General features: G+C 36.3%; 1 protein-coding gene across 1 annotated transcript in view; it reads right to left on the bottom strand.

Annotated features, from left to right (window-relative positions):
- Positions 1–1,812: 1,812 nt before the first annotated feature.
- The window catches only part of CALCRL (calcitonin receptor like receptor), a 67,804-nt gene continuing 47,498 nt past the window's right edge, over positions 1,813–22,118 (bottom strand). The window contains exons 8-14 of the mRNA XM_075153689.1: positions 19,613–19,739; positions 17,769–17,922; positions 16,462–16,522; positions 16,276–16,342; positions 12,284–12,502; positions 11,884–11,925; positions 1,813–5,312 (exon numbers count right to left, since the gene is read on the bottom strand). Coding sequence (XP_075009790.1) covers positions 5,091–5,312; positions 11,884–11,925; positions 12,284–12,502; positions 16,276–16,342; positions 16,462–16,522; positions 17,769–17,922; positions 19,613–19,739 — 892 coding nt within the window. The 3' untranslated portion in view covers positions 1,813–5,090. The remainder of the gene's footprint in view (positions 5,313–11,883; positions 11,926–12,283; positions 12,503–16,275; positions 16,343–16,461; positions 16,523–17,768; positions 17,923–19,612; positions 19,740–22,118) is intronic.

The raw sequence follows: 22,118 nt of genomic DNA, 5'->3' as shown, positions 1-22,118 counted from the left end.
AATCTCTGAAATGAGGAAATTCAGGCTAAGTGCAGTATTGAACTGCTTTTCATGGCTGTAAGCTAGCTAATAGCAAAGAACCATGTTTGTTTGTTGACCTAACTAAGACTTAACAATTCTAAATGGTGATTTCCTGTACGCTTTTTAATAAAAGTCTGCTGAAGGAGAGGAGTCTGCTGGCATTTCTTGAACTGTGATCCATACCTTCAGTTCACCCAGACATAAAGTCTGGGGGCAGCAGTCTGAGACGAAAAACAATGCAGACAGGTTATGGGTTATTCTAAAGTTGTTTTGCCAGTTGTTTAGCAGCTATGGTAGAAACTCACTCAAATAAGTTAATAACAAAAAATTGAAGCAGGTAAGCAGTCCAGCTCTAAATTTAATGGGATTTGCTCAAAGGCATACAAAAAGAACACCTTTCCGGTTTTGGATGACTGACCAAGTTAAACAGAATTCCTGCAGGTTGCACTTGAAAACAGATGCCTAAATTTCATGTGTCATCATTGTAGGTAGAAGCACACTTAACCCGGTTAGCTTAAGAAACTTAGACCTGCAACAGTGTAGAGAGACCCGAGTTGGCCCAATGTAACTACAATTGTAATGCTTCCCCACTAGAGCTGCTACGCCTATAGATTGCTGTGGCTAGTGCCTGTGCTGAAGTGCAAGTTGGGTGAGCAATAACTTGAGTTAAGCTGTAGATTAAGTGCCCGTGTACTTTGACATTTCCCCTATCTATATTAGAGTGGTTTGATCATCAGCCGATGCCATTCAAAAGTTTAGCAATAACATGCTGATATGCATCTCTCTAAAGTCAGATAGGCTTCAGTGTTCAAAGAACAGACTCAATTCTACAGATTTAAAACATACCTGTCATTCATAGCTTTTGGATAGACACCATCAGTTCTAAGGGGGCGGGGGCAGGGTAAATCTCACTCATTTTTTCTATTGCTTTACTTTTTGTAGGTCTGACAGAACAAAACAGCTTCTGCATAGATAAGTCTCTTTGGTTGAGATTTGGTTGAACACCATGTTGAGAGAACTCCACCTAGACTGACAGAATGAAGAAGATAGATACATTTACTTTAGTCTCTACTTTGCTGCCAGCTCATGATGGAACAGAAAATTTGGCTTCTTAGCATAAGTGAGTATTAATAACTTTTTATTAAAAGGCAGATTCAAGAGACAAGAAATAGGAATATGAAGCTTTTGAGTAAATAATTTTAAGTGCAGCCATCTCATGTTAAGTCATCTATGCAAGCTTTCTCCAGAAATGCAACACTATTATGCATTAAAAATGTAAGTATTAAATAAACAAACACTTAAAAACTGAATAATTTTAGTAACTCTATGTAATGACTTTCTCCCTGGGTTAATATTTAATTAACACACACTTAAGACATCTGTGAAAGCCTAGTTTAGATCAGCTTTGTTATTTCTGTATTACAGCACAAGAGATCTGAATAAATGTAGTAATATTTTATTGATCACAAACATAATACTTCTTTCAGCAATTAAAATGCATGATGATTCATATGAACAAAGTGAAAATAAAGAAAAAACAAAAAATAACTTCACATTTTTTCCCTTTCATTCTTAGTGTAAGCAATAAATACAATGCTATAGCTTCTATTAATCTTATTTACATAGTACAATACTTGAATGTTGCCTGGTTTCCAGCCCAAATGTTTCATGACATGAAAAAGAGTATGTGTTGCAGCATTTCTACAGCCAAATACTCTAATAGATCATCACAATGAAGAAATACATAGCATAAATGCTAACATTAAAAAAACAAACAAACAACTGACGGGACCCTGCAATCGAGCGTTTTATTAACTGAAGACAGTAGCATTAAAAAGAGACATTCCCTCTCATAGAATACTAACATGCTGGTATTACAGATACCAAATATAGGACAAGTATTTCTGTAGCCCCTGTAGATTGATACAATAAATCCTCACTAAATAACAAAAAAATAAAGAGCGAATAATAACAGATAACTGTTTGCATGTTCAAAGGAATCTCACAGCCCCACCAAAACAGAGTTTACTTCCATCCTAGAGAATACAGATAAGGACTACAACATTCTGTAAAGTAGAAAATAAGCCATGAGAAATCAGCATAAGGATTTGATTTCATTTTATTGTGACAGAAAAACATTTTAAGAAGCAGACCCTTCTCTTGGTAGTGTAGGAACTGAAGAAGGTGAGGTAGGAAGGCAAAATACGGGATTTATATTTTCCAATGCAAAATAGGAAATAGGTTAGTTAACCTCATGAGGAGGGGGGAAATGTAGCTCTCTTATGCCATGTAACCCTCTACAGCCACAAACATATTCTTGCACATCCAGCTGGATATGTGTTTCTTTTCCAAAGTGAAGACAGACAAGTGCCTAGAAGCATGCTGTGATTGTCCACCTAGAAGTAGGATGATTTCAGTGGAAAAACAAATTTCCCTCCTAAAATACCATTACAAGTTTCTCTAACAGAGGACAGGGAGCAATTAGCAACTACTACTTTGCCTTAAATGATAAAAATTTATAGGCTATTAAATTTGAGCTGCCTAGCTGAGAGGGAAGCTTAATTCAAAATCGAATATTGTATCACACGCTAAACCGTCACATATGTTTTAATTACAACAACCCACCAGGTACCATTGAAATAATTGTCTGATAATATGCCATAAAGGACTTCAAAGCACTTTTAAATGGACAGATGTCTGCCTGGGCTTTGATTCTCAGCTGGTACCCATTGATTCTGAAAATGGAACTCAAGACAGATTTATACCAGTTGATGATCTGGTCCCCCAAATGTAAAGCTGCTATACCAGAGCAGGGATTTTCTGCACCACTAATATTTTCAAAACAGATTTTAGCACAGATTTTAAGTAATGCTACATAGATCAGCAAGCAGAATTGTAAGTAACCTCTAATCATGTTGTAGCAGATACTGTCACTGTATTCTTACAATTTAAGAGATTGTGACAACCGATTGCCAGATTTCACACTATAGTACAGAATCCAACCGATTTTCAAATCATTCCCATCAATGAACCAGACAGCCTTGCAGAAGAACAGAAATCTTGATTTGTGCATCCTAGCTGAGATTCTATATTATGAAACTAAATCATTAATAAAACACTTTCTAAATTCAAACTCCAGACATAAGAACTGTAAAAAACTACAGAAAGGTGCAAGTGGCATGAACTTACTGCATCCTCCTAACGTTTTCCTTCTAAATACAAAGCATTTAAAGCCTTATGAAGTCACAAACCAATAAACACTGTGACAGCAAATTAACTAGATGCTAATGAAGCTTACAGAAAGGCTACTGACAAAAATGTTTAAATGTTAAAATCAAGTTGTTCATATACAAAATTAAGTATTTAAAACTGAAGTGGTCTCAGAAAGAACTGTCTTTCATTTTTTTGACTGGCTTACATGCACCAGATATACATTAATTAGCATAATAGTCTATCAATTCCAGCATCTACTTTTCTTTACTTTGGGTTTTTTTTTTCCTCACTTGAAGTAAAGGAAGTGAGGAAAACTGAAAAATAAACCAATAAACCCTTTTTCTACTTTTGTGACTTTTAGTAAGAATTTTCCAAACTCACCTCATATCATGCCCTCATTCTTGAACATTTTTGTAATTTCACTTAAGAAAACTACTATTTCTTTAAAGCATAAAGATTTACAAAACATAGATTGCTATAAAGACCCATTTTCTCAAGACCTTCCTGACAACCTCCTCATTTTCAGTGAGACCTTTATTCACCAGTAAAACCAAAGAAACAACTGATAAAGTACTGTTCTAAGCTAAGTAACTGAGATAGAGATTCAGAATCAAGCACTCCAAAATAATATTAAAATTCTCAATCCATAATGTTTTGAACCTTTGTAAGACAAACTTTATATTGGATTTTCCAAATAATGACAATTACTAACATTAGTTTGCTTGATTATTCTGAATCTCATACACTGGCTTTAAAGGTAGTATGTCATTTGCACTGCGTTCAGTCTTGCATGCTTTTCTCAGACAAAAAAAGCCACAAAATTAATCAAAACTTTGCCCCAAGAATGAAGGAATAAATTATCAAGCATATGGCCAGGGAAATACTTAAAAATAAAACAAAACAAGATGACTACAACAAATTCTGTACATGATCTTTTCCCAGTTGAGTAAATTCCTTAATCACACAGTGAAGTTCCATCAGCTTCAATTATGTATTAGAGTCTGGAAGGATTTACACTTATTCAGGTTACTACTTTTCTTTCTGGCCTCTTTGATCTTGTCTGTGTTAAAGCCAATAAGAAACTTCCATAAACTTGAGAAGAAGGAGACAGTCCTGTATATGCTAAAATAGTTTAAATAACATTGCTCAAAGCTTGCTGTAAAATATTACATCGCAGTACAGAAGTAAGTAGTGTCTCAGATTTGTACTGATTGACTTGCTTGATTTAAAATAGTGGAAAATACAAACCGACCAAACCAAACCAAACCATCAATATCTTTGACCAAACCAAACCATCAATATCTTTGAGTCTGTTATCTCAGACTACCTGTTGGGCTTTTTTGACAGTCAAATGCTGGACACAAAATTAACCTGGACAATCTATTGTTATTATTGCACCTTCTTGAACCATTTTCCTTTGTTCTGTTTTAGGTTGAATTAAGACAATACGGTATGGTATTTACACTCTAAGATTCTATAGGCAAATGAAGAGGCTTCAACACAACATAGTCTTATACAAACTTCCAAGAAAATAAGAAATCCTTCATTGATTCCCTTTGCAAAAAATTGCCAACTTTGTCTACACAGTAGAAACTGAAGAGGCAAAGTTTGTATCCTTATATAAATGCACATACATATATAGATATATATATGTACAGATGTCCATACTATATAGATACAGAGAAACACAAACATATGTATATATGCATATATATACATACATATGAAAAATGTGTTGGTTTAGTTTGCATCATTCAGGACAATAACATATCCCAAGTTAGGTAAAATCTTCTGGCCGTGAAGTCATTAAATCAAACTTGGAGTTCACAAGGATAAACACACTGGCATATGCCAAGTCAACCATACAGCTTTTCAGTTTTTAAAACAACACTGTCCATGTCATGGTAGCCCTTCCCATTTAAATGTTCACTGGTGCAGTCGTGATTGTAGCTGTAGCCTTGAACATCACTGATTGACGATACGGTGTAGGAAGCAGTGCGCATAGCATCCGAGTGGCTGAAGCTGTGCTCAAATTGGATTTTGTACTGATTCCAGTGTCTTCTCAAAACAGCTTGGACCTATGCCAGAAAACAAAAAGAAATGCACATAAAACACTTGGAAAGATATCATTGGACTTCATTCTTTGATGCCATAATAAATGTGTCTAAGCAAGTTAGGTAGTAAGGCTCAGTAATTCCGGAAAATTGGGGTACCTACATGTGATCTGTCACATGAGATGTTCTGAAAGATTTACAATTTAAATAGCCATTATTCTTTGGCAAATTTGGTGTGAAATAATTACATTTTACAATTCTAGTGTACTAATTGCTCAGAAGGAGCAGCAGCAGCACAGTTTTCTGCTTTCTCCCCTGTGGACTGAAGTCCAGTGTGCACAGGCGAAAAAGGTCATTTATATTCAAAAGGCCACATCCTCAGCAGCTGTAAATTCTTATACTCTCAACAAACCATAATTTACATTTGCTACGGTTAGAATTATAGAATCATTTAGGTTTGAAAAGACCTTTAAGATCATGCAGTCCAACCGTTAAACTAGCACTGCCAAGTCCACCACTAAACCATGACCCTAAGCACATCTACACGTCTTTTAAATACCTTCAGGGATGGTGACTCAACCACTTCCCTGGCAGCCTGTTCCAATGCTTGACCACCCTTTTGGTGAAGAAATTTTTCCTAATATCCAATCTAAACCTCCCCTGGTGCAACTTGCGGCCATTTCCTTTTGTCCTATCGGTTGTTACTTGGGAGAAGAGACCAACACCCACCTCGCTACAACCTCCTTTCAGGTAGTTGTAGAGAGCGATAAGGTCTCCCCTGAGCCTCCTTTTCTCCAGGCTAAACAACCCCAGTTCCCTCAGCCGCTCCTCATCAGACTTGTGCTCTTCACCAGCTTCATTGCCCTACTGGCACAAGAAAGACTGCCTTAATTTCTGACCATACCTTAATCAAATGAATAGAAGGAAAATTTCCCAAACTCCGTATTTCTACCAGGGTTAAAAATAAAGCTGATAAAATAGCTGAAGGCTCCAGCTGGTTTACATGTCTCCAGTGAAAGGATGTTATGTTTATCATCCTTCGTCTCCTACAAGATGGTTAAACACCTGTGCATATTGGATTGATGAAGTGTCACATTCATGAAATTCACATGGAATTAGTCTTTCAGTGAAGATGCCAAGTGAGGAATGCTAAGAATGGTAATAGCTATTGTTGTTGCTTTTTCAAGAGATTTTTTTTTTATGTTAAAAAACCTGCCCACAGATCATGAATATTTAATTTCCTCTTCAGCCACACTTTGTACACAAAATATTCCTCCATTGACTGGCAAGGCACTGACTTTCAAGAAATGCTGGGAGTGACACTGACACTCACTTTTATCCAGTAGTGCACCCTAAATCACAGACCTCATTCACAAGCGTGACCTTCATTTCACTTTGTTACATACAAAAGAACTAAACAATGAACAGTGATTCCCCCAGTTAAATGTTGATATTGTGGGTAAATATTTTTTAGGATTTTCCATATGTCTTCAGGCTTTCTTTTGTTTCCCTAACACAATGTCTTCTTTTGTCTAATTTTACTCTGGCTTTAATTATGGAGAAGAAAAAGAAAAAAAAAAAAAGAAAAGGGATGTAATTTTTAGACTTCCTGCAGTCTAGTATCAGAATCCTCTGTTTAAAGGAGACTTCATATTTCTCAAAATCCTTACAAAGAAAATGTAAAGGAGTAAAGGAAGAAGTATCATGTGAGTAACATAAGAAAGTAGTATTTTAGGACAAAGGAGATGATGTCTTACTATTCATAAAACCATTCCGATCCATTCAAAACAACTAAACACAAATCTACAAACACTGAAGAGAAATCAAATGTTTTAATACTTCTGAGTATCTGATCTTATTGCTCTTCATATCAAAATTCTGTATTTCTTCTGAGTCTAAATGGAGAGTTCTTCTTTCATCACAGGAAGTTTTTGATTAATTAATTTGCATTGCATAGCAATATATAGCCTTAAATCTTCACATGGGTTGAATCCATTTCCTGTAATCCCTCATAAAGCCAAGAGAAGAGGCATATTCAAAATTCCATCTTTCCCAAGAAGGAAGCTTGGAATTTATTTTTAAATCATATCCATCAATCATAATGCATATCACTAAGCTATGTTCCATTTGTTCTCCTTTCCATAGTTAATTAACTCAGTGTTTAGATCAGTGTTTTATTGCAGACGCACACACAAAAAATTACATATTGAGCAATATTTTCACTTTAGAAAAGATGGGCTTGAGATAGGTAAACGTCAGCAACTGCAATTAAATGGCTTAGCCAAGGTCAAGGAAGTCTATTAGCAGAGCTGCGAAATAAACTAGAATTGCCAAGTTGCAAAAAAGCCTCTCCCACACTTCCTCCTGGTTGCTTCAGTAACACTTATTTGTTCATCTTATTTTCAATTGTTAATAATATTTGTAAACCAGTCCTAAAGGATATTAGTCTCCATACCTCAAGACAGCCATCAGTATTCCTGCAAGACAAGTGGCATTGGGCTACTTCTGGGGAGAAAACAGCCTGTTTAGCTTGCTCTCTGGCCAGTGACAGATTACTATAAATAGTGTTTCCTGTATGGGCAAACACTGTTTCCTCTATGCCCGCCCCAGTGCCCATCCTGCTCTCTCGGTGCATTTCTAACTAAGCCATATATTTCTGGCATTCTTCCCAAAGCCTCTCCATTACTGCTGAATCAGTATTTCACCTCTGTCCTACTACATGTCTATTCTTTTAGGGTGTTACATCCGTTCATTTATTATTACCATCTTTCAGTCTTCTCTAAATCGTCCAATCAATCATTTAGAGAAGATGGAAAAAAAAAAATCAATGAGACAACTAATTTTCACCACTAATTATACTCTGTTTAACAATATCCATGTCTACCCATGAAGTGAAACCAGAAATTTTATCACTCTTTCCTCAGCTTTGTGCAGTTGCACAGAGCTGTAAATTCAGCTTAGGAGGGGTAGCGTTTTGTTACTTTGTTATAATAAAGGGTATTAAGCAATGCATTTAATGAAAGAAATTAACATAATAAATATAATTGTATTTCTCAGTCATTAATAGAGATGCCAGTTCCAGCTGGAAGATTCTTGGTTTCTCACCTTATTAGTTAGTAATGGCTCTTTTTGATGATTTTTCATGAAGGGTCCTTCCAATCAGCTCTTTAACATACTAGTAGCTTGAAGTTCAATATAGCACAAATTAAACAGCTCAGTAGCCAACAAGGAGAAAAAAAAAAACACAACACAACCTCACCTATTGATAAAAGGATTGTATAATCCTGCAGACCTGAGACCATAATCTTTACTGCAACATTTCTATAGACCAGTGGAAGGAATGAAAAAAACCCAAACCCCACAAATCTTACATGGATAATGTTATTAATAGCTCAATAGGAATCTTTCTACTGATTTATCAGAGATCTGGGGACAAGTTTTTCCTCTGACTGCAGCCTGTGTCACCACAAAGGCCGCTCTAGTCCAACTCAAACTGGAAAACATGATGAGGTAGTCGAGAAGCATCTTACCCTGCGGGATGCTGGGACATAAGCAGAATGTGAGTGTGCTTAAGGAAGTCCTGTCACAGAAGATAAAGATGAAGGGTTTGCATGTACGCCCTTGTCTACAGGAGGTTTGGGACAAAGAGCTGCAGTGCATGTTAGAACTGGATTTGACAGACTATCCCTGGCTGCGCTGCTCAAGAAGTTTGGAGATGTTCCTTAGCTACAGTCAGCAGGACATACCAGCTATTTTTCCTACATTTCTCAGTTTCTTTTCACTAGAGCTCTCTGCTAGCAGACCACTTTTTTTCCCTTTTTCGCCAGAAGTGGCCTGCAAGCCACCACTTGAACAGGGTTTGGCTCCTGATATTTGGAACAGAAAACATTAAAAGGTACAGCAGCAGTTGGGAAATGCTAAGATTTAGACAGAAAGAAATTAGTGCTTTTAACATTGTTAATTGCTAATATCCCACTGGAAATTCTTTGCCCCATTGTCAGTGTCAATTCCAATATCGGTATTCACCTTGAAACCATAGACTTGCTGAAGACAAGAGTTAACATGACTCTCTGATGCCTATCATTTTGTACAGTCTCTAATGAGGTGTTGCCATGACAGGTGATGATAAAGAAGCATCCTGTACACAATAGCTAAGCCGCAGTTGCAGGCTTTGTTCAGGCATTGTTATGACAGCAACAGACTATAATGGCAACAGAATACCTGTGTGCCTGCAGGCTCGCATGCCAGAAGCAGAATCTTTTAGTAGACAAAGGAAACTTTTTTTTTTCTGTGCAGACATTTTTTCCTAACTACACTGTCATTCCCCCCATGGATTTCCTTACTGATACAGTTGTTTATAAAGCAATAAATCCCTTGAACAAAGTGTAATAAAAAAGAAAGTGAATAGTGGTCATTGAAGCACTGAACCCAAAACTGGTTTAAAAATTAATTAAATTTCCACTCTATATAGAGCAAATACAGACTTGTATGTTTAACTGACACAGCATAGGGTCTAAAAATTAAATGCATACATTAATAAATGTTAAAATGGCTAAATCCATCTTTTAACATTATCCTGCTGGCAGATGTTCAAGAAGTGATTAATCTGTTACCATTTGTAGGAGTTGTGGAAGAGCTCATCTTTTACCACTAATCAGCCCATGGTGAATTTAGGATACTGAATTAGTGGGATGAGTCAGGTTGGCTTTTCTTACACAGCAAAAGAGGATGTGTGAAAATGTGAGTTTGTAACAATGGAATATTAACAGATACAATTCTTACTGATTGTATCATATTTTAAAATTAGGGTTTCAACTTGTTTAAGTAATAAAGTAGCCTCAGAAGATCTACAAGGATTAAAAGGCAGAACTGAGCAGTAGACAATGTTGTTTCATAGAAACTACAGAGATTTCAAGGTTCCCGCCCCCCCCCCCCCCCCATTTTGCACTGGAGCAGAACAAATTCTCTGTTTGATTTTTTCCAAGTATCTGTTTTTAGAAGGCATTCTGAACAATAAAATTTAGAAGGGAAAGAGTGTGTGAAATACCAATGCTGACTGTGGGCAATTGATCAAATCACATCCAGAACGCTTAATGATGTGTTCTGCTTTGAATCAAATACATATGCAGGGACTTGAACCTGGATCTACTTTATGTTAAAACCAGTTCAAAACCACTGCCCCATGCCCACTAAACTGTGAGAAAGCCTCTCTTAATCTTTTCTGCCTCCTTGGCAGGAAAAAAAAAATAATCATTGAGACTCATGCATTTCAGGGGGAATAAAAATGAACCTTGAAACCCCACGGAAGTTTCATGGCAATTCAGTCAGCTTCAGACTTAGGAAGAGAAGGAAGGGGGATCTGCATGAATCAATTCTAGTATTAGCCAAATATTTACCTGTAAGTAAATATTACTGTCCAATAACATTATATAAGCACACTGATACAATTTTATAACATCTGATAAAAGAAACTAAGGGTTCAGTCACATGAAAAGATCTGGTTACTCCCCCACATCTGCTTACAGCCATATACTGCAACTGCACTAAACGTAGAACAAATGAACAAAGAGACATGTAGGAATAGGTGTAGGATTGTAATTGTTCCTCTGCCAAAAATGTTGGAAAAGTACCAATTAGTTTTTTGGTGGGGTGTTTTTGTTCATTTATCGGGTTTTTTTTGGGGGGGGAAGTGTTCACAAGCAAGAGCCATATTAACAATTCTGTATATAAATATTTTCTCCTTTCTACCACTTTGATCTCTGACACTGTAAGGCCCGGTAAGTGTACTCTCAAGTACAGCTTGGGGGCCAGAGTTTCTAGATGAAAGTCATTGTGTGCACTCCAGAGTTACTGGACCTTGATCTATTCAAGATAACAGCAAAGCTTGTTAGCTTCAACAGAATCAGTACTATAGATTACTGAAATACTGAAATCTTCTAACCTAAGAATAAAGAAGTTTGTTCTTGGAATTGACTGATTATGGTTTCTTAAAAGTGACTTCTTATTCACAAAAATTTCTGACCCAAGCACAATAAGCTATTAAGCTCTGATTTTTTGAATTATATTTTTCAGCTGTGCTAAAAAAGAGGTTTTCCAAACTTCAGCCTAAAATTTTCCCAAAAGCTGTCATAACACAACAGTACCCCAGCACAACAACACATATGCAATATGCTCTATTCCTGCTGCAGAAAGACCAAATACAGTGATTCTCCAGTGATATACAGCTTCTAACATAGACAAATATACCTTCTGGATGTTGAATTACATTTTACTTCTATATGATATTTATTGAGGATTTATATCAAAGTGACAAGTGTCTTCAGTTCCTTATATAATCAAGAGACACATATATTGTTCAGCACGAAAGAGTCAGTCCTAAAGAACTTAACGATGCCAGGAATGATGCATAGTCTTTCCCAAGCCCTGCTCTTGGCAGCCAGATTTTCTTTCTTAAATTATTTTTTACCTGACAAAGTTAGATTTAGAAAATTTTAAAAAATTATTTCAAAATTACCATCTCTTTAATTGCTGAAACAAAACAAAAACATATAAAATAGGAAAAGTATTATAAATATATTAAAAACTGTTACTCTACCTCTCCATTAAAGAAGCAGAAAATCGTAGCTACCAGTAAACCCTGTAAAATAAAAATAAAAAGATTCCGCTTTATTTCACATGCATGTTTCCAGGTTTGAGATAATTAGAGGTTCCTGATAAAATTCAGGTATAGATAGCAAAGAAAATGTAGTACAAATCTAAACTTGGTGAATTATTTCTAAAAATACATTACTAAAAAGTATTGGGCCAGCTATCTACCATGATGTTTCTTTCCTTTAAGAAATGAAAATTCAGCATAATGAGAAAGTTAAAGTCATTTATAAGAATATTGCATGAAGGTCTTTAAAAATCAAAATGACACGATCATTTCTCTTATTTGCTTCACATGCCAACTGCTATCTAGCTTAAGTGAGCAAAAATTGTTTAATGCTTCCTACCTGGTAGTGCATAAGGATGTGCATCACATAGTCATACACTTCCTCAGCGATCCGGCCTTCTGGTCGCCATGGAAACAGCACAAATTCAATGCCAAGTAGTGGAACAAGAATCAGGGTAGCTCTCACTGCTTTCATGTACAGATTGGATTCTGCCTTGTGGGTGTCTTTCAGCTTGGTTATGAGAACACGAACGATATTTAGCAGGAAGAAGAGATTCACCTGTCGGAAAAGAAAATTACATTGAAGATAGCCTGAAAAATAATCCTACACACTGTTTTGTGATACTAAAAATCAGAAACTCAGGAAAACTCATACTACATGGATAGCATTGTGATTGTACAATAAACATAAGTTAAAACTCATTGAAAACACCTTTAAGTAACTGAGTGTGGCTCTAACATCTAATATCTACATCTGTTCCTCTAACTTATTAAGCAAGTGTCCATCCAGATAACCGTCGGTCTTCCAGTGTTAACAATCCACGCACCTTTCTCTCTGCTATCACAATAACAGTACACAGGTGAATGATTTGGTTTTTTTAAATGGTTATGTCTTTTTAGGTTGGTCAAGAAAGAGGATGACACTCTTCCCTCTTTGTATTTAAATATGGTTCTTCAAAAAGCTACTCGATGATCTTAGAGGTCTTTTCCAACCTTAATGATCCTATGATTCTATGATTCCTATAGTACACATAGACAATAAATCTTTCCTCCATTTCTAAATTTAATCCTTCTCAAATCTACTAGTTCAACATCAACATGTCTCAAACACAGAGTTTTCAGCCCTCTTGTGTTTTGGTAGCATGGTTATCAGTATTATTCCTGTAATACTATCCTTGAATGCTAACTGAAGATGAAAGTTGCAGCAGCCAGGAGTAAAACACCACCCAGCAAACTATTTCATTTACAACACACTGAAACGCACAGAATTTTTCTAATTTTTCCACTTACCCACCAAAACCAAAAAGCACAAAAATAAGCATTCAGAGAGTTTGCAAATAGATATTAGGGCAAACAGAAAAGATGAATGAGGCAAAGCAGAGGACAGAGTTGAGAAGAAGAGTATAAGTGTCAGTAATGACAATGTCAGTCTGCAGCACCAATTTTTGATGAATATCTCTTCTGTCACAAAATATAGTAAGATTAGGATGAACTGAATTCTTAATTAGAGTGATGAAAATAGGTCTTGATGTTAGCAAGGTAGTGAGTGGATTTTTACATTTAAGCAAAAGTAGGCCAGTGGAACTACTCTCCTATATATTATCATCACATTGACTGTGATGGTTTGGAAAGCCTCACAAGTCCTGTTGTGCTTGCTGCAGTATGAACACATAGTAAAATACCGGCAGCTCCACAGTGACCTGAAAATTGAACCGGGCAAAACGCAACCTATGTTTGCTCCCATTTCCAGTTTCTTTGGCAGGGATCTGACCACAGTTATGTAAAACAGGGAGAGTAAAAACAGCATTATTGTTAACTTTATGTAATTGTAGGATTTTCAGTGATGTACAAGAGTTAAATTCCCATTGGCTCCTGCCAACTCTCCCTGGCACCCACTTGACAGTCCTTTTCATGTTCTTTGAGATCTTGCTCTGCAAGTAGAAACAGTGTCTTCTCCCTTGTTATCTAATTTGCAGTTTAATATTGTTGCTTAAACGCAAGCAGGTCATGCTTAGTAAAGTGTGAAAATTGTATCTGGCAAGCAAGCTGCTTAAGCAAATGAGGGTTCTGTTCACAAAGCCTAAACACATGCATTTCATCTAATGTCTTCATCTCTGGCTTGTCTTTTCTGAATTGACATATTACAATTTTTTGTTACCAGAAAGGAAAGCAACTCCTTTAAGGTACTTTCACATCACAGGCAAGATGTGTAGTTGTGTTTAATCTTTGTTATTCTTACAGGGTTTTCAAATAAATTTACCAATTGTAGTGAGGTAAGAAAAATGCAAGAGAAACACTGTCAGTCAGCTCATGAAATATCAAGTTATGCATATTTGTAAATTGCAAAGAGAATGGACAAAGATTCTGCCCAAACCAACCCCACAGAGGTGATTATTTTGCCTCCCGTAAAATCAAAGGACATTATTAGTGTTGTCTTGAATGGAAAGACGACTTGACAGTTTGGGACTGATCCAGTACATTTGAAACCAGTAGGAGTCTTGCCACTGTTTTCAGTGTGACTTTGTGGAGGCCACTGCTGGGAAGGAGAAAATGATCTTACACCCCAAAATGATGTTACTTCATGGAAGATGGTATAGACTCATAACTTTTACACTAATTTTTCTGTTGTTATTTAAGCAAGCTCTGACTAATACAAATTATATTTCAGCTTTAAAGAGCTTTACTTAAGTGATATATCTGTGAAGAGACACCTGGACAAAAGAAGGAACAACCCACAAGGCAATGCAGAATGGCATACATTTTCTGGGTGAAATACAGCAGCACTGAAGTGAGCAAAAAAACCCTATCCCTTTCTGTGAAAACAGGATTTCACCTTCTGTGTAAATCAGAGAGAAGAAAAGTTGAAAGGATTTAGAATTGGTTTTAAGTTTACAGATTAGAGCACTAGTTGAAGTGTTTTAACATTAACATATACAGCAGACCTAACAGGACAAGGGATTATCAGTAATAATTCACACCCCAAGGACCATGCATCTCAATAATTTCATGGGGACTGCCTCTGGCTTCCCACGCAGAGGAGCTCAGGTGTATCATAGTATCAACACAATCTTCAAAATGTAAGTTCACCAGCTAATTTCACTGTGAATGAAAATGGGAGTCACAAGAACCACAGGATTTATGCAATGATTTTCAGAGAGAATTCTCTATGCACAGAAGGCCCTCTGCAAATATTCATTAACAATTTAACAGAAGAGGAAGTTCATATAGATCAGAAACTGAAATTATTTCCAAAAAGTTACTTAATGTTTTCTTTCTTAATGAATTTCCTTGCAAGAACTGAAAAGTCAGTAGGCATACACACAATACCTTTGCCAGATCAGTTTGAAGTTTCTGTTACAGTAAAAGAGATGACTGTTATATATAGTCAGCATATAGACTGCTTCTACACTGCAACATTCTCTGCATTACGCATTCATAGATATTAATTATATAGATAATTGGTAAGTAGGTACATATTAGTATTTTCTTTTATTATGCACCTATTTCTATTTAGCAATAATCTATTGACTGAATTTCGTAGGTTAAATAATAAGTCCTAGAATAATTGAAGTACAACATTGATTTTTATACAGTGGAGTCTTCAGTTGCTTACTTAGTATTTAATGTCTTCAGTAGCAAACATTCATGTAATAGAGCTGGCATTAACTTGGCGTGTAAGACAGAACACTGTGCTCTAAGAGTTCATGAAGACTAATGAAGCAGAGGAGTTGCCATACCCCGGTGGCCAAAGCACACATTGCTAGATTAGTATCAGACCAGGGGCAGTCACAGATACTTGGCAGAACTATTTTCACTGGTTCTTTTCCAAGGGCCTGCTCTAGTTTCTCTCCATCCTGTATTCCCACCCACAGTGAGTCCTGACATTCAAGAGTCCTCTTTCTGAACCTCAGTGAGGTGCAGTCTGGTAGTTGTTTGGCCACATTAGCACAGTGACACAATGATGCTTGTAGTAGGGTCAACCTGGCAAATGGCCTGGGCAGTGAGAAAGCATTCTCAGCTAAAGGAAGGATTTGAACATGGCCTTCCAGTACTCCAGATAATATTTAGTCCTTCCTTGTCACTAGCATCTAAGTGGAATGATAATCAACATTGCAAAACCTGAGTTTCTCAAAGGACCAGGGGTACAGCTCCTTAATAAGGCCAAGACTTGTTTATCTGATTTGTCTAAGGCACCTACTGGGTTAAATGAGAGTCCTACGAATGACAGTGACCTCTAAATGTTAGCTTTAGGTTCTTACCAACTGTATAAGCCCATGAAAAACAGCCAGAAAACAAATAAGAAAAGCAAATTATTATCTGAAAAATGCCTACCAACAGAGCAGCACAAATAGGGCCATGGATGATGTACAGCAGATGAGTATCAGAGCTGATCCAACAACTAGAGAAAACAAACGGGGAAAGAAAAAAACATTTGGCATTTTATTATCTGTTGTATTCCTTTTTTCCCCCTTAAAGAAAATATAACAGTTTTGCACAGCAAGTTGAGATTCTACTTACTTGTCATTATAATATAAACTTCTAGCAACGGCATGTATGCAGGCAGGGATCAGTGGAAAACCTGTGAAGAAAAAACAATGTTTTCTTCATATATAAACCTGGCTAATAACTAAGTAAACTTGCATCTCCTGCTGGAATCTTCTCTATTTTCACCTCATCCAAACTATATACCTGCAGAGCAAATAAAGTAACAGGGACCAATTCTGTTTCTATTTTCTCAGATTTCTTTCAGAGGAGTGTATGAAACCTTATTCCCATTGTTTTACCAGGAAATCCATACTAACACATAGAAAGAAAAGGCAAATCAAATTACAAATTTTTAGAATGTAACAATCAATTTTCGTTAACACAGATGTTTTTCAGACTGCAATCTTCAATAAAGCTAAATAGGTAAGTAATATTAAAAAGGTAATTGTATATACGACCATAGCTTTAACAGTATGATTAGGAATGTTGACTATGTCCTTGCTGATACTTCTTGGGCATTCAGAAAACAAGGTCACCTGCAAAAAAATTTGAAAAGAGACTCTGGAAATCAGGCCGAATTCAAATTCTAAAAAGAATAAACAAATTAGTTATCTGGGGTTCTTGACACCCTGGTGGTATCTAATTTTCAGAAACTGCTGAGCACTTATGATCTTTTAACCACGTCTCAGTTGTGTCTGTAGTGGGACAGCTAGCGACCCAGGTACCAAGTCACGGTATAGTTGAATGTGCCAATACACTGAAGCTGAGGAGAAAGTCCTCACTTGCACTTTGTGAACATGCTGTTGTGCATTATCTGAAATGACCAGGTTTGGCTTGTTAGTTTTGATGCTGATATTACTTGAGACCTTCAGCTACAGCTATTCTGTATTTTCTTAGTGAACAATACAGGTCAAATGGAACTGCTGAAAAAATAAATCCTTGGCCATCTCTAACTCAGTTCTGACCCTCCACCCTAGACATGGCGAGACTTCTCTGAAAACAAACATTCATTCCTGAATAAACATCTTTGGGATGAGGAACAATGAATAATTACTTCTTAATGTCTTTTTTATAATAGGAGGCTATTTTCTCTATACAAAGGAGGAGTCGCTTCCTGACTCCAGAAATCCATAATCTCTCTTTCAGCAAAGATAGAGGTACATACAACTTCCTACGTTAACATTTCTAAGCCTGTTAAAACATTGCAGACAAAGAAGAGGGGTGTGTCATCGTTGTTCAAAGCTACCAGCTCAGAGAATCAAAAGGACAGATGTTCAAATTCCCATGAAAAGGAGTAAGAATTGCATTAGCCTGAAAATACAGAATGTGAAATTGCATACCCCAGCCAAGAAGGTAATACCACATCAAGTGTTGTTTCTCAGCAAAAACAGCCACCACAATGAGAGTATGCAGGTAAATGCCTTCACACAGCATCCAAAAGTAGTTGCAACCCATTAGGTACAGGTAGATGAACTGTGACACTTTGCAACTAACCTGTAGAAAAAAAACAGAGTACAATATAAATTTTTAAGTTCCAAAAATCTCAGAGCTTTATTTGCAAAATGGAAAAAAAATACTGCTCGAGTCAAATGTTAATGTTTATTCTGTTTTTTACTACAATTACTTTTTTTTTTTAAATAGAATTTTCATGAAATTACAATTCCATACTTTATGGTGACAAAAAAGTTGGTAACTGAGTCTGTATTTTTATTATTCAAACATGAGGACCTTGAGATCCTCAACCATGATAGCAGAAAGCTGTAATGATATTTTCCCTTATTGCAAATATTGCCACATTTGACCATTCCAATCAATAGGGAATCCTTAAATTAGCTGATGGTTACTGCACAAGAAAATGTACTTTGGTGAGGGTAATGCCCTCTCGGTTTTACCAATCACAACATATAACTACTCTAGAGAATGATTTGTATTTAGGGACATGGTGTAGTGGGCATGGTGTGTTGGGTTGATGGTTGGACTCGATGATCTTAGAGCTCTTTCCAACCTTAATGATTCTATGATTCTATGATTCTGTGTATTTTTAAAACGCTTACAATACTTCCAATTTTAACCTAGTCATAACTGCTCTTAGGACCAGTTGAGAACTTGCATAGTAGGTTCTGGAAGGAAGCTCCCTTGTTGGCATATATTTGTATTTAGCTTCATTCAAAAGATATTCTTCAATTGAAATGTTATAACTTATTGTGCAGACTAAAATGTGAGGTTGTGAAAAAGGAGCAATAGGTAACTTGCAGATTCCGACACAGTAGATCCTTTTTTTTCCTCCTTCTGAAATTGCTGTGTGTTTGATTGATCTATTTCACCTAGCTTAAAACAAACCAAAAATCAATATTGTTTTACCATGTTCTGCTACCTAACTCATTTGATGATGATTATTAGCAGCTATCTCAAGCCTATTTTCCAGTACTTTGCTGAGCTTTTACAGGAGAAAGAGAATTTATCTTTTTATTTGATTCAGCTTCTGGAGTTTTGCCTGACTTTCACAGAATTTAAATTTATCTTCCAGGTTTAAATAAAAATAAAGCCATAGTTAGGGATTTGTTTGTTTATGTATTTCATTTTCAGGCTCTTCTGTTGCTATAACTCCTAGCCTTTTGGGAGAGGCTACTGATTCACACTTGCCCCAGTATTATCAGGAAATGAGAGAGAAAAAAATCAGACCTGAATGGACAGCTTTTTTATTTTGCTTTTTACTTTTGGAATATAAGGGTCAGCTTTATCTCCCTTCACAAAAAAACCTAATTCTTCTCATTTCAACTGAAGATGGCAAAGTTAAAGCCATAGGAAAGTAGCTGACATCCAAAATACACTCCAAAGCTTTTTTCACTGCCCTTCCTTGGTGAATTCAACTGTCATAACCTCACTGACATCACTGAGAATAGGCTACTTTCTTGCAGTTGTTTCAGTGCAAAGGTGACTTATACAATTTCAGAAGAGCAGTTCAGTGTGCTCTGTTTCTACTATTTCAAAACCTCAAATGTGAAATGCCCAAATCATTGTTAGACATCTGTTGTAATATGTAACATGAATACATTGTTACTGAACATTTTAACTTCGCTATATACAACATTTCATCAAGTATTCATGTCCCATTTATCTCTTCTGCATTGCTGATGTTTTTCACATACAAATCAACAACACTGCCAAATATACTTTCACTTACTGGATTAGTTGCAACTAACTCCTGATTGTTGGCAACTGCAGTCAGTGAAATTATTGTCACAACAGAGTTGCAAACAAAAGAGAAAAATAGATTTTTATGCAGGGTAATCCTTTGACAACTCAAGCTCCTAGAAAAGAGAAACAAGAACAAATGAATACACGGGGAGACAACTGTGTGTACTTGGGGACAACTGTGAGATTTTTAAATATTAGAGCTCTTTATTTTATTAAGAAGTCTTACATCAATCCTTTCTTCAGCTCCAGTTCAAATTTGATAGAATGATGTGAAAGGTAACATCTTTCCTTAAATGCCAACAGGAGGCAAAGCAAGTACATTCAGTTCCAATATGTTTACAGTGAAGGACCTGCTTTGTAGTGGCTACTAAAAAAGATTTGAATAGCAATAGTATAACATGTTTCAGAAGATTTATACCTTTTTTTTGTTAGTACCTGAAGAATTTCCCAATTAACTATCATAACTGAGCTTGAAGAAGCTGTCTTATCCTATGTTTCCATTTACCCAAACCTATTAAGATTTTCTAAGGATAATTCTCTTTTATTCACATTCTTGTAATTTTTCTTCCTTAATCCTATAGCTATTTACCCAAATAAGTAAAATAACTCAAATCTTATCTTGACTTCTGTATATAACTAAGTTATGAACAGTATATAGAATACAATTACAAAAAGGAATATATAACCGCATTTAATTGTGTTAATTTTCAAGGTTTGCTTTTAATCTTGCAATAAAATTAAAGAGAAAAATATCTTTGGAAGGGCTTTCTTTTTTTTTTAAACAGAGATTCAATAATAGTAAATAATACTAGAAGTTGAACAGTCGCAGCAGATTTCTGTTTATCTGCCATTCTAGAGAAAGCAGGTCTAACTTAGTTCCATTCCAAGAGGCAGGAGTGCTTCTCATTCAAGTTTTTCCAAAGAAATTCAGCTTTACAGACAGACACAAAAGAAGATACAAAGCCTATGTGGATATAAAAACAATTCAGATCATTGGGATATTAAGGCTTAATGCTCAAAATTCCCAAAAGATCAAGTAACATCCATTTTGTTATGAAAGCAGATGATCAGTTTACAAAGTTGGGTAAAAATGATTCTTTTAGATTTGAGCTAGGGGGTGCGCAGCACATATGAGCAAACTGACTCGATCAAAGTCATACAGCAGGTCAGTGCCAGCAGTCAGGAACACAGCCCGGTTTTGCAGGGTTAGCATTGCTCAGAGAAACATCTCCCACATGCAAAGCCTGTGGTACTGTGGTCACTCTCAGGAAACACTAGTTGGTTACTTCGGAGAAAGCATCTACTGAAGCCTGAGTCTGTGCTTTATAACCGCACCTACCTACCTCCATTTTATAGCCAGCAATACGGGGTGTAGTTGATTGACAAAATGAAATGACTAACTGGAGGAGAAAAATCTATCACTTACACAGGCAACTGCTCTTCACTGTTAGAGAAATCAGAAATACATTGACAAGGTCAGCAGGAGACAAGTCTAAATTGTCACATGGGGGAAAAAAAGAAGTTTTCTACCCTTTTCAAATAGCATGCCTGGAAGAAAAGATAAAGTATGGACATTGGTGATTCATTTTTTATTCAGGAGGGCAGGAGGGAGAAGAACTTTATATTTTAACAAAGAAATGCAGATATGGAATAGTCACAAAAGCTGGAGGAGTATATTGAAAACTCTTGAGAACATGACAGATGAAACAAGAAACAAAATGACCCCACTGAACAAAAGAGACAGTCAAAAAAGACTGCACTTCTTGGTTGCATTCTTTGCAATTAGCACAAGAAGAGCGTATGAAGCTCCCTGCAGATACCTGGAGTAAGTTAACAGGTTCAGATACGCACAGTGCAATACCATGAATCAGGCAGAGTTTCTGCAGGTCAAGCCTTGGAGCCCTGAGACATTCTAAGCCTCATGTCACTAAATATGGGGGAAGGAAACCACTCTAGAAACCAGTGCTGCCACGCAGGAACTACCCTACGTGAAACTCTGGTTGCCAAGTGTTATTTATCTGAAGGAAACAGAAAAGAAAAAGTGTCCAAAATACAGAACAGAGGTTTGAATATGAATTAAGTGATAAAGTATATTCCATTAGGCTTTTTTAAATTTTATTTTTGTCTTTCATTTTAATGCCCCAAATGCATAAAGCTTTGATTATTATGATATGCAGTTTTTTATGTTCTTTGAAAATGTATTTTTATATGTGTCTTTTTTTCCTGTATGGTTTATATATGAAAAGAGGGGCAACACTAGTTTCCAGCTAAGAGCTTTGTGTAAACAAGTCCTGAAGAACTCTGGAATTCTGTCTGCTTATTGTTAAGAATCAATGTGCAGACAAGGAAAAGCACATACAGCTAATGGGGCCATCTCTCAGGGTCATCCAGCAGCTGTTCCTGCTGAATATTCAAACACACCCATCCACACCCACCTCCACCCATGCATAAAAAGATTGAAAAGATCACCGGACAAGAAACAAGAAAGCAAG

The sequence above is a fragment of the Calonectris borealis genome, chromosome 6, assembly GCF_964195595.1.
Source record: "Calonectris borealis chromosome 6, bCalBor7.hap1.2, whole genome shotgun sequence".
NCBI lineage: Eukaryota > Metazoa > Chordata > Aves > Procellariiformes > Procellariidae > Calonectris > Calonectris borealis.
This window is presented reverse-complemented; position numbering and strand designations above follow the sequence as displayed.